The sequence below is a fragment of the Sarcophilus harrisii genome, chromosome 1, assembly GCF_902635505.1.
Source record: "Sarcophilus harrisii chromosome 1, mSarHar1.11, whole genome shotgun sequence".
NCBI lineage: Eukaryota > Metazoa > Chordata > Mammalia > Dasyuromorphia > Dasyuridae > Sarcophilus > Sarcophilus harrisii.
The window spans coordinates 699,622,233-699,635,012 of NC_045426.1; the positions used below are offsets into that span (position 1 = coordinate 699,622,233).

Genomic DNA, 12,780 nt, shown 5'->3' on the forward strand with positions numbered 1-12,780 from the left:
GACTAAATGATATTGGAGGTCATTCAAACCTGACTTCCTATGGCTATGTCCTGTCTCCATTTTTCTCTCCTGTTCTCCTCCCCTACACAGAGGGGCAAGTTGTGATTGTTTTTAACCTTCTCCCAAAAAAGTAGAAGAAAGAGGTCTGGTAAGGAAAGAGCTTTAGGTCTGGCATTCAAGGACCTAGTGTCCAATTCCTTTTCTCCTGATCGAATTACATCTTCTAGGTCTATGTTGTCCCCTATTAATTGAAGGGGTTATGCTAGGTGACCTGTGGGTAGATTCAGAGCTACAAAGGACCACAGAGTTCACCAAATCCAATACTCCTTATTTAAGAGATGAAGAAACTGAGCCAGAGAGAGATTGTCGATTTAGATCCTGTGTGGTTCTGTATAGGTCATCTGCTTTCCTCATTTGATAGAAAAGGAAGCTGAAGCCAGAGAGAGCTAATGCATTTAAAACTACAACAGATCACCTAGTCCAATCTTCCTGTTTTACAGATGAAAAAACTGAGGCTAGAGGATTATGACAGAGCTACAAAGGGATCCCAGTGGCCATCCTTTCTAACCCCCTTCATTTTATACATGAAGAAGCTGAGATCCAGAGGTGGAAAATAAAAATTCTGGCCCAAAATGATACAAGTAGACGTGTAATTTGAACCCCAACTTCAGAGCCCAGACTCTTTCTATTGTACCTGACTTGTCTAAGATCACATGTACAGTAAGCAGTGGGATTGAGTTTTGAACTCGTGTCCCCAGACTCCCCCACTAGCTCTGTCCATAACCACCTCTCCCTTCCATTCAACGGTCCTTTGGGCTTCTTGCTTCCACGGTTCAGCCTTCTCTGAGTTTCATCGAGAAGGAAAAGGACTAATCTGGGACGGTCCGACAGTGCTGGGCTTGGCGCAGGCTGGTGCATACAGCTGTTGGAGACGCAGCTCTGCCTCTCGCCACCATTCCGTACCCCCAGTTCCAGCTGTGCATCTCCCCAGTCCAGGCTGAAGGCCCCTGTAAAATCTGGATTTTGTTCCATGACATTAATTTTATGATCTCCTTGGAGCAGATCCAAAGCAAAGTTTTATGTGATATGATTACACAAGGTGAATTGTCCTGGATCTGTGTAATGAAACAGATACTGTGTTTAATGATTCTTTGGGGAATTAAGTGCAGTTGGGCTATTAATCAGGCATGGGTTCCTGCAGGAGAATGAGCCAGAGCAGCAGAGACCCAGAGCTTGTGTGTCTCGGGAGCCATAGGCACGTGCCCATATTTTGGGCAGAATCGGTGCCCGTTAGCAATGTTTATTGCAGAGCACACGTGCTAAGACACGTTATGGAGAAAATAGGGAGAACTGCAAGGGCTTCTCCTCTCTCCTCCTAACACGATCCAGCCCAAAGCACTTGCCATTCAAATGGCTCAGGAACTCAAAGGGGTGAGGTACCCAAGAAAGGTCATAGCATAGCATAATACAGCAGGGAGGGATCTTAGTGGCTATCAAGTCCAAACCCCAGCCCCTCATTTTCAGATGAGAAAACAGAAGTGACTTGCCTAGAGTCACACAGTATAATAAGTAACTGAGTCTAAATTCAAATTTCTGGACTCTAAGGCTCAGAGTCTTATCCAGTGTTCTACCCTGCTGCCTCTGGGAAAGAGAGCCATATCAGTAGCCAACAGATCTGGATTTGAATTCTGGTTCTACCCCCTTCAAGTTCAAGTTAACAAACTTTAATTAGGTACATACTTAATGCAAAGTGGAGGCAGCTAGGTGGCTCAGTGAATAATGCTTTTGCCTTGGAATCAGAGGGATATGAGTTAAAATCTATGTGACCCTGAACAGGTCACCTAACCCTGCTTGCTTTAGTTTCCTTATCCACAAAATAAGTTAGAGAAGGAAGTGGCAAACCATTCCAGTATTTCCTTTATTATTATTATTATTATTATTATTATTAAAGCTTTTTATTTTCAAAACATATGCATGGATAATTTTTCAACATTGACCCTTGCATAGCTTTGTGTTCCAAATTTTCCCCTCCTTCCCACCATCCCCTCCCCAGATGGCAAGCAACCCAATATATGTTATATATGTTAAAATATGTTAAATCCAATATATGTAAACATATTCGTACAATTCTCTTGCTGAACAAGAAAGATCAGATCAAAAAGAAAAGAAAATGAATAAGAAAACAAAATGCAAACGAACAACAAAAAGAGTGAGAATGCTATGTTATGAACCACACTCAGTCTCCATAATCCTCTCTTTGGGTATAGATGGCTCTCTTCATCACAAGACTATTGCATTCCAGTATTTCTGTCGAGAAAACCCCAAATGAGGTCATAAAGAGCCAGCCATGACTAAAAGAACTACTAACGATAATAATTTATGTATAACTACAAATCTAGCCTTCTCTCTCCAACACCATCAGTATTAAAGAAGGTCAGAAAAAAGAGAGTCTCTGAGGTGGAGATTGGATCTCTGGAGTGTGACATTGAACAAATTTCTACAGTTCTCTAAATCTCTGCTTTTCCATCTGTAAAATGGGTGTCCCAAAAGATTTAAGTGATTTAAAAACCCACAACAACAACTTAAAATTTAAAACTGCCCCAAAACTGTTGGAACACCTGTCTTGTGAACCTTCCCATGGAATCTATGAGGCTTCACAGAAATAAAGAGCAAGAAAGTACTTGGAAAAATTTTAAAGCTATGTAAGTGCTAGATCTTTTTTAATCATTCAGATACATCTGGTCTTAACCCATTATAACAGTATGGGCCCAATTAGGCAGATAGATTATAATAATCTGTTTCTGTGATTTAAAAAAATGTTCTTGTTTTGGGAAGAAATCCTTCCCAAGCAGCCAGAGGATCATGGAGGTGGGGTAGAATGACAAGAAAGGCATTGAAGGGGGAAGAAGTAAGCTCTTTACCAAAAAATATGTTTCTTCTGCCATTTAGCATCTGTGGTTGGGGGCTCAGAATTTCAAATAATGTTCCCACTTTATGGTCTTCTGCAAGACCTCTAACAGTTCCATGTCATGGATTGTTCAAGCTAGGAGGAGACATCTAGTCAAGCCCCCTCCCCAAAAGGGACCTGACCAAGGTCACAAAGCAAATCTGGGACCTGAACCCAGATATTCTCTTTTCCTCCTCATCATAAAATCCACAGGTAGGAGTACCTTCTTTATAACCTTTTCCCCTTAAACTGGTTCCATAAATAGCTAACTGGGTTAGCTATTTATTAGTCAGATCATGGATTTAGAGATCATTGAATTCAACCTTTTCATTTTACAGAAAAGGAAACTGAGGCACAGGAAGATTGATTTGACACCCAAAACCACATGCCCTTGGAGGCAGGATTTGAATCCAGGTCTTCTGACTCCAAATCCGGTACTGTATTACTCAATACATCTTCTGAGGGCTTACTCCCTCTCATTTTTCTCTTTCACAGAGTGGCCAGAGTTTGTGAAGAATTACGCACCGTGGTGGGCCACTCACACATTGGACTGGCTGAAGTATGGCAAGAAGGTGTTGGTGGTGCACTTTGAGGACCTCAAGCAGGACCTATTCACCCAACTGGAGAGGATGGTCAGCCTCCTGGACGTGGATGTCTTCGAAGACAGGCTCCTGTGTGTGGAGGGCCAGAAGGATGGAAACTTTAAGCGCTCAGGATTGAGAAAGCTGGAGTATGACCCTTACACCCCCGAAATGCAGAACACCATCAACTCTTACATCAAGATGGTGGACAGAGCCCTCAGGCTGAGAAACCTCACGGGAGTCCCGGATGACTACTACCCGAGATGATGTGGGGAGACAGGAGAGCAAGGGAGGGAAGGAGGAGGGCCAGGGCTCCCAGCTCCATCCCCTCGGGGCTAGCCAGGCGTGTAGGCTCAATTCCAGTCTTGGCTTTTGGGATGACCCATTTTGGAAGCTCCCTGCATGGAAACGAATTCATCCCTAAGAGGTTGTTTAGCCATTTCTACCAATCCAATAGGTTGTTCAGACACAAATACACACACACACATTTTTATCTTTCTTTCTTCTCTTCCTCCTCTTCATCCTTTTTCCTGTTCTTCTTCCTCCTCTTTTTCTCTCTATCTCTTCTTTCTGTCTCTATTTGTCTGTCACTCTTTCTATTCTCCCTCCTTTCTTCTTTCTTCCTCTTTTTCTCTCTCTCTCCCTCTCACTCTTTCTGTCTCTGTCTTTCTGTGTGTCTCTGTATGTGTGTCTTTTCCTGTTTCTCTCTGTGTGTCTGTCTCTTCTTGTCTCTCTCTGTCTTTCTGTTTCTCTGTCTGTCTCTCTCTGTCTCTGTCTCTTTCCCTCTCCATCTCTCTGTCTCTCTCTGTCTCTGTCTCTGTCTCTGTCTTTCTGTCTCTCTCTCTCTGTCTCTGTCTCTGTCTCTCCCTCTCCCTCTTTCTCCTTGTCCTTTTTTTTTCCTTTTTCACTCCCCCTTCTCCTTCACAACCACTGGAAGTAGAAACAATTCACATCCTTTTTATTGAACATTTCCTTGCTCTTTGTGATTGTTTTCAACCCCTGACTGCTACAGTTTCTACCTTGGAGTGAAAAGCTCTTTATTCTCTTAGGGACTGAGACAGGAAAAGAAGTGGTTATCTGGCCACTGAAGTGGAGGAAAGGGATGGTGGTGATAAACAGACCCTGCCCCATCACTCCTCAGCTTGTTCACCTGGTGCTCTTCCCTTATGCCCAATCTGAGAATTGGAAGGTATAAGAGAGACAGGACTGAGTTTGGAGTCAGGAAAGACTCAAGTTGGAACTCTCCTCCGACACCTATTAGCTCTATGATCCTGGACAAGTCACAATCTTTCTGAGCCTCAGTTTCCAAATCTGTAAAATAGGAAGAATAATACCTGCAGCACCTACCTTCACGGGATTGTTATGAAAATCACACGAGACCACCAATGTAGAGGCTGTACAAACATTAATAAGCAAATCTAAATGTCAGCTATTATTATTAAAATCTCTAAGCCAAAATAGAAAGAGTAACATATAGAGAGAGGGCTGGATTTGACATCAGGAATATCTGGGTTCAAATCCCACTTTTGACCATTACTAGTTGGCCAAACCACTTAGCTTCTAAGCCTTTGGTGGAAAGACAGCCCAAAAAGGAAAGTCATCAACCCTAGGTGGCTTTTTGTGAATCTGGGCTTGTTCTTTAGGAACATCCTATCTTTACTTGTCGGTTTCTGTTCTTAAAATGTGAGATGGGAAGTCCCAGAGAGATCCTTCCTCCTCTTAGGGTCCCAGGCTTCCTGGATGGGGTCTAGGGGAGGCTGGTAGCTTCTGTGGTCTTCAAGAACCAATGAGTGGTGGGATTTAACTCTTCACCCCCTGCCTTAGCACTGCACAGACATTGGCTTCAATGGGGAAATGATGACCACACTGGAAACAACCTAGATGGCCACCAGAGGGTGAGAGAAAGGGCACATGTGGATGGCCAGACAAAGATCTTCATGGGAGCCAACTGCAGAGAAATCTGTTTTTGGCGTCTCCTTCTCCAGGCCCAGGTCCAGAGAGGGTGTACACTGCTGAGACAACTGGGGAAATCACCACCATCAGTCATATTTCTAGGAAGGCAGATAGAGAGCAGGTGTTGGGGTCAAGACCTGCCTCTGCCACATAGCAACAGGATGACCCTGTAGAAGTCACCTGATTCTCCCAGGACGTCACAGATAATTCTAAGGCTTTAAGATACCAACAAATTGACGGAAGGGAACTCCCCAGCTCCATGAAATCCTGGGTCCAGAACACTTAAGCCCCACCGCTTTGGTGATTTAAAATGCTTTCCCTTTTGAGGGGGGTGCTGAGGTTTTATTATCTTTACTCTGTAGATAAAGAAACTGAGACTTGAAAGATTTAATATGGGGACGGGGTTAGGATGCATGGTGTTCTATCGAGCTAGAACAGGAACCCTTAAGCCTCACCTAGATCCCTGGGATCTCCCAGTCCTCCCCACCTGGCTTGCCATCTACCTCCCCGATGAACAGAAACAGACTGGCCTCCAGCCCTCAGGCAAGCCTGCTTTTCTTGGAGAGACTTTTAAAGGACCAGATGGGGGTGGGAGAGGAGGAAGGGAGGTATCTCCAGACAAAAACTGCTTTTTTTTTCATCCTGGAGGCACCAAACCAAAGGATTTCAGGGGCCTGAGTCACTGGAACATCCATCCACAGAGACGGCTTTCTTTGGCTCAGCATGGGAAGGTGCAACCCATCCCCCAGCCCAGAGCCTCCCCAACTTCTCATCCACTGAGGTCCTCAGCACCACCTGCAGCCTTCCTCCAGATTCTTGTGATGTGGACACAAAAGCCATCCGGTGTCCACAGCAGCTTCCCCGATCACCCGGAATGTTCCCTCTCCCTCCATCTGCTGCTCACTCCCAGGAGAGAAGCCTGCCTGCGAGGTGGCCGAAGACCAACAAAGAAATTTATTTTTTTAAGAGGTGTATGAGAAACCTGCTCAATCACACAAAAAGAGGGGATGTCTTTAATCCCTTGATTCTCCTTCACCCACACTCCTTGACTTGACTTAATCCCTCAAATCCCTTCTGCTCCTCTGGGTGTGGACATCTGTACACCAAGGGATCCCCTGAGCCCAGGGGCCTTGGGGTCTCTGAATGTATTTTGTATGCAGTTCCCTGGACTGATTTTTAGTCTTTCTTTAGCAAACCAAGGTGGGAGCGGGAGTTGGAGTGCCCTCACTCTGTTTGATGCAAGCTCTCTGGAGGGCGGCGTACCCACAAGATGGATGCCCAAGAGCTGCTTTTGCCCAAGAGCTTGGCCCAGCCACCCACCTCTGTCTGAACACTCCTCAGGTTAATGCCATCAATAAATGAGCATTTTGCTGATTTTCTCTGATGTGGCTGTGGCCTGCGTGATACCTCGTGCTTGATGTGTTCTCTGCGTGTTTGCCTTGTGTGTGATTGCACATGCACAAGTGTTTTAACAAACACTTTGAAGGGTGGGAGATCTCTCTGAGAAGGGATCAAGGAACTTGGAAATCTGGACTTTTAGAGGTGGGTCTATGATAAACTCACTTAACTTTTCTTTCATCATGACACTAACTCTAGAGAATGATGACCTGGGCTCAAATTCTGTACCTCTGAGACCTTAGGCGAGTCCTTTCCTCAGTCTGAGCCTCAGTTTCTTCATCTGTAAAATGAGAAAATTGGATTAGATGGCTTCTGGGGTCTCTTCCAACTTCATTAACTCTAAAATGGGGAAGATTGTATCTAGAGATCCTACTTCAGAAGACGGACACAAGGCTCAAATGAAGCTGTGTGAGTCGGGTGCAGACTTCCAAGGATAATAAAAATATTTATTCTTAGTATTAGTACAATTGGCAGATATTTTCCTGCTCATATCCCAGCGAGTCCAGGAGTGCAAGAGTGATGGTCCTCATTTTACAGATGAAGTATCCCCAGATGCTCTGAGGAGCCCAGAAAAGGGGAAGTGGTGGGGAGCGATAGTTCATATTTCTATCAGTCTTTAGGTTTCTAAAGGGTTTTCTTTACAACTCTGCAAGGTGAGTCATTCAAGAGCCATTGTCCCCTTTTAGAGACTGACTAAACTGAGGCTCTGAGAAAAATCACAAAGCTAGGATTCGAACTCAGATCTCCAGGCTCCATGACCAAAATACATACCACTATCCCACGTGACTGTCTAAGTTCACATCAGAACTCAAATCTAAGTCTTCCGAGTAATAATAATAATATGAAATTACTTTAATTGTTGCTGAGTTGCTTTGGTAGATGAAGACATCCCTACTGGGAGTTCCTTTTATTGAGGAAATCACAGTTGAAAAATAAGATATATTATGATTTGCAAAGCACTATAACTTACATGATCTCATCTGAACCCTCCAGAACCCTGTGTAATAGAATAATATTCCACCCATTATATAAATGGTGAAATTGAGGTGAAATGTCTAAGAGTCACATAGCTCATAAGAGTTGGAGGCGAGATTGGAATCCAGGATCTCTTTGCTGCTAAGTGCAATGGGATTTTCCATTCTGAATATAATTATCTTTAATATTTGTGCATCTAAGAGTAGAGATGGATGAAGGTCAGTACAGTGTGTGTTTCTGATGGATTCTAGCCTTTGGTGTCTGGGTATTTGTGTCACTTCAAGTGATTGAGCGAGTGACTCTCCCCTCTGTGTGCATGGGTGTGGGCTTGGAGAAGGAGGCCCTGTTTCCAGTGGGTTGATATTTAGAATAGAGTCGGGGACGGGAGGGGTTGTTTGGAGGCTACCAGAGCCGGTGGCGACGACTCCCAAGTGGATGGGTGGCTGCCCACAATAGCGGGCTCTCAAACAGCTTTTCAAAGATGAGAGTGTTTCACCATGACCTTTGAAAAGCAGTTCCATTTCTGAAGAAAACTCAGCCAGAGCCCATAGGAGGAGTCCTTCTGCAGCCACCCTGAGTCTGGTACAGGAGGAGGGAGGAAAGCATGCTAGGAAGGAGGTCAGAGGGGGTGGCTTTCAAAACAAGGCCCTTTGAGGGCATTACTGAGGGAGCTGCGAGCCAGGCAGCCCCGGGCTGCTGAATTCAGAGGAAAAACCATAGAATATCTGAACTGGAAGGATCTTTAGAGGCTGTGATGTAATCGAATACATTTTAGAGATGGGGAAACAAAGGTCCCAAATGGGAAAGTTAATAAGCCAAATCTAGCAAATGACCAAGCCAAGACTTGATCTCAGATGCTCTGATCTCCAATGATTCTATTAGGTCACAGGATTCCTTACTCTTGCAAGTAAAAGGGGTCACTCTTTTCAGGGTGGTCAGGAAGCCAAAAGCTTATGAAAGCTTCACATCTTTCTATTTAAGGTCAGGGTGATACTAAGGACAGAGAGTAGGCAGGAGAGCATCCAGGACCTTCCTTGTCTTGAAGCTTTCTCTGGGATTGAGGAATCCAGCCCTTCCTCTGCTCCTAAAGTAGAATATAGTTTGCAGTTGGCTGTAGGGGAACAGGAAATATAATCTTAGGATGATATCCTATATTTTTTAATTAAAGCTTTTTTGAAGCAATTGGGGTTAAGTGACTTCCCCAGGGTCATTCGGTTAGTATTAAGTGTCTGAGGCCACATATGAACTCAGGTCCTCCTGAGGACCTGTGCTCTAGGTCTAGTGCTCTATCCACTGTGTCATCTAAAAGCTTTTTATTTTCAAAATGTATACCAGTTTTTCCCTCCCTTGCCCCACCCACTTTCCTAGATTGAAGTGATCCAATATATGTTAAATGTGCAATTCTTCTATACATATTTCCACAATTATCTTGCTGCATAAGGAAAATCAGATCAAAAAGGGGAAAAAATGAGAAAGAAAACAAAATGCAATGAAACAACAAAAAGAATGAAAATGGTATGTTGTGATCCATACTTAGTTCCCACAGTCCTCTCTCTGAGTGTAGATGGCTCTCCATCACAAGACTGGCCTGAATCATCTCATTGTTGACAAGAGCCATGTCCATCAGAATTGAGATGATACCCTATATTTTACAGTATAAAATATACAATAGTGCATACTATAAAAGAGAGAGAAAAATCTAGGACTTCCCCCCACCTGGAATTGGCTGGTGTTTAGCAAATTAACTTTTTTTTTGGTTACTGATCCCCTAATACCAACTAGAGACCAACTCCTAGCCTCAGCCATAGAATAAATCTAAATGTAAACACATACTACACCCAGATCCTGATCCTAGATTAAGGCCTGACTCTACTTATATTCTGAGCTCTTACTTTGCTACAAATTGTGCTTCGACCTTGGTCCCCATACTAAACCCTAACCCTAACAGGTCATCCCATACCAGGTTTCCTTGGCTTACAAGGGTTTTAGGTGATTTGACACTTTAATGATCAAGGATATAGATGGCTCTCCATTGTTAGAGACACAATTCAACATGCTTGCCTCTTTATGGTGAGTGATCTTTGGACCCAAGGATAGGGAAGCTAGCTCAATGTTTCTTTAGGCCATCGAACGTTTAGTTTGGGCAACTCAGAGTTCTCATCAGGTCATCAGTAGACCAGAGAAACATATTTATATATTTATGGCTGGATGAGAGAAGCTTTTCTAGATCCTTCAAATCTCCATTCTAGAGGCAAGTAGGTAGTGCAGATAGAACTGTACCAGCTTTATAATCAGGAAAAAGAGTTCACATTTGGCCTTTGATTCTTACTGTGATCCAAAACAAGTCACTTGACCTGTTTGCCTCTGTTTCTTCAACTGTCAGATGGTGATAATAATAGCCCCTACCTCATAGAGTTGTGAGAATCACATGAAATAATATTGTAAAGCATTTAGCACAATGCTTGGTACAAAACAGGTACTGGCTGTATAAATGCCCCAAGGACATTTTCTGGGAGTGCTGGCCATGGTTCTGAAAGCCTGCAACAAGTGCTTTTGATTTGGGGCTTGACTGTAGGGAGAACAGGTCAAGAGGGGGGAAATTTCTTTCCCTTGAACTTTGCTTCTGGTAGAAAAAAGTAAAGGGTGTGGGGATGGGAATGGAAGGAATATGGAGGTGCTAGAAAGAAGAGACAGTTTCACTGAAGAATAAGCAGATGTGATCCTGGCCAAGTCACTTTCCTCCACTTGGCTTCAATTTTCTAATTTATGTAATAAAATAAGCAGAGTAAATGATTTAAGATATCTATAAATTTTTTTCCATCTTTAAACTTTATGGTCACTCAGGTTTCTATGATATATGGGACCTATACTCATAGGGATTTAGTGAGTATCAGGGAATTGGAGAAGAGAGGGATGAGAAAGTTGACCAAATATTGGCTCATAGTACTTTGAAATAATATATTATTTTTCTCCCAGTTACATGGAAAGACTCACATGGTCTTTTAAAGTTGGAAGGGATTGTTGAGCTAATCTATTCCAATTCATTTTACAGATGAAAGCAAGACTCAGAGATGTGCTTTACATTAGGTTCTGAACTGGAAAGGGTAGCTATTTGAGTAAGGTGATACAGATGAGAAATAGTGTATAAAGAAGTTGCAACTGATTGGATATGATTGGGTGAGGAAGAGAATTCTTTAAAAATTCAAAAGGCTGTCACATGGAAGAGGAATTCACCTCTTCCTGACTAGCCCCAGACTAGCTCAGGAGTAATGGCTAAATTCTAAAAGGAATCAAATGTAGGTTCAGTGAGTCTTATGTACAAAATAATTAACATGGAAATGTTTGACATGACTGTACATGTATAGCCTATATTTTATTGCTTATGATCTAAAAGAAAATGGAGGATAGAGAAGGAGGGTGTAAGGAGAGAGAGAATTTGGAACTCAAAATCTTTTAATGTTAAAAATTATTTTCACATGTATTGGGAGTGGAATACAATATTTTTTAAATGTAGGTCTAATGAAAGGGGAAAAAAATCAAGAAGGCAAACTGGACGATCTCTGAAGGTAATGGCTTTCCCTCACTGATGGTCCTGAAGCAAAGACTAACTAACCCCTTTCAGAAATGTAGCAGAATAGCCTTTTAGGGAGTTTTAGTTCTCCAAAGTACCATCTGACTAACATTCTCAGATTCTTTGGTCTCCCTCTCGACAGACATCTTCAAGACTGAGTTGGCTAACCATTTTCCAGAGAAGTTTTCTATCCATGTATGAATAACAGCCTCTGAGCCTTCCTACACGTGAGAATCTGTGATTCAATGATAACTAAAGTCCTCCCTGTCCCAGAACAGACATCAAAACTTTAAGCTAAAGGAATAAAACTAATCATGGAGTTTCCAAGGCCATTATTAGGTAAAAAGGAGTTCTTCAAAGAGAAAGATCTTCCTGGAGCTAAGGCCAGTATTCTACCCATTGTGCTCCATTACCCGTTTTCTATGGAAATACTTCACAGTACTTTCACAGAGAAGCAGGAATGAAGACTGACTCAGACAGCTGATATTAACATCATGCCATGGTAGTGGGTCATTCAAATTGGTCCGTTCCCATTTTTTATAAATCAGGAGGAAGAAAGATCTGTTGATCTTTAGAGACCTGACCAGCTTCAATGTTTGATTATTATTCCATATATGCAGAGCTCTTGGAGGGGATCTTGCAGCCAATGGGCATTTGTGGGCTGGGAGTTTGGATGCAAAGAAGGAGTTGATAGGCAGAGCCTGGAATGAGGTGGCCTGCTTTCATCAAGGTCCAATGTCTAAATCAGCCATTGGTTTTCATCGCTATTTATGTCCCTGTCCGGTCTTTGCCTTAGAAGCCTGTGAAACTTATACTTGATTCCAAGTACTTTCATTAAACTCATGAAATGGGGAATCAGCAGAATTATAGACCACACAATCGTCCTTGGTGTTGGAAGGATGCTAAGGAAAAGAACCTGCTGCCTGCAAGACTACGTTCATTGGGACACAGGGAAGAACAATAGCTCTCAAGATTCAGAGGCCCTCTGATCCAACTCCTTTGTTGGAAACAGAAACAAATGAGGTCAAGGGACTTGGGCAAGGCAAAAGAGATAATAAACTGAAAAGTGATTGTTTGAACCCAGATCTCAGACTGATGAGCTAGTGTTCTTTCTGCTGTATCATGCTGCCTCTAAGCAGAAGTCCATTCTGTCCAGGAAGCCTTCCTTGATTAACCCTCGACACTCAATCCTTGAAAAATCCCCACCAATACTTGCCTTACCTAAATGCCTCTCAGAATCATGGTAAATTTTTCATTTCAGAGGCATTATTAGAAATGCCATAGGATCATAGGTTTAGAGTGACTAAAATGGCCTTAGAGATCATCTGATTCAATCTCCTGATTTCATAGAAAAG

The 12,780-nt window shown here is 42.9% G+C and overlaps 1 protein-coding gene across 6 annotated transcripts in view; it reads left to right on the plus strand.

The window, feature by feature from the left end:
• WSCD2 (WSC domain containing 2) overlaps positions 1-4,090 on the plus strand; it is a 142,620-nt gene extending 138,530 nt beyond the window's left edge. For 5 of the 6 annotated variants that reach the window (XM_003761087.3, XM_031948738.1, XM_031948739.1 and 2 more), the window contains exon 9: positions 3,443-4,087. In XM_003761087.3, the coding sequence (XP_003761135.1) occupies positions 3,443-3,795 (353 nt within the window). In that variant the 3' untranslated portion in view covers positions 3,796-4,087. Of the gene's footprint in view, positions 1-3,442 lie in introns of all 6 variants that reach the window. The other variant, XM_031948743.1, reaches the window with a different exon arrangement.
• The last annotated feature ends 8,690 nt before the right edge of the window (positions 4,091-12,780 follow it).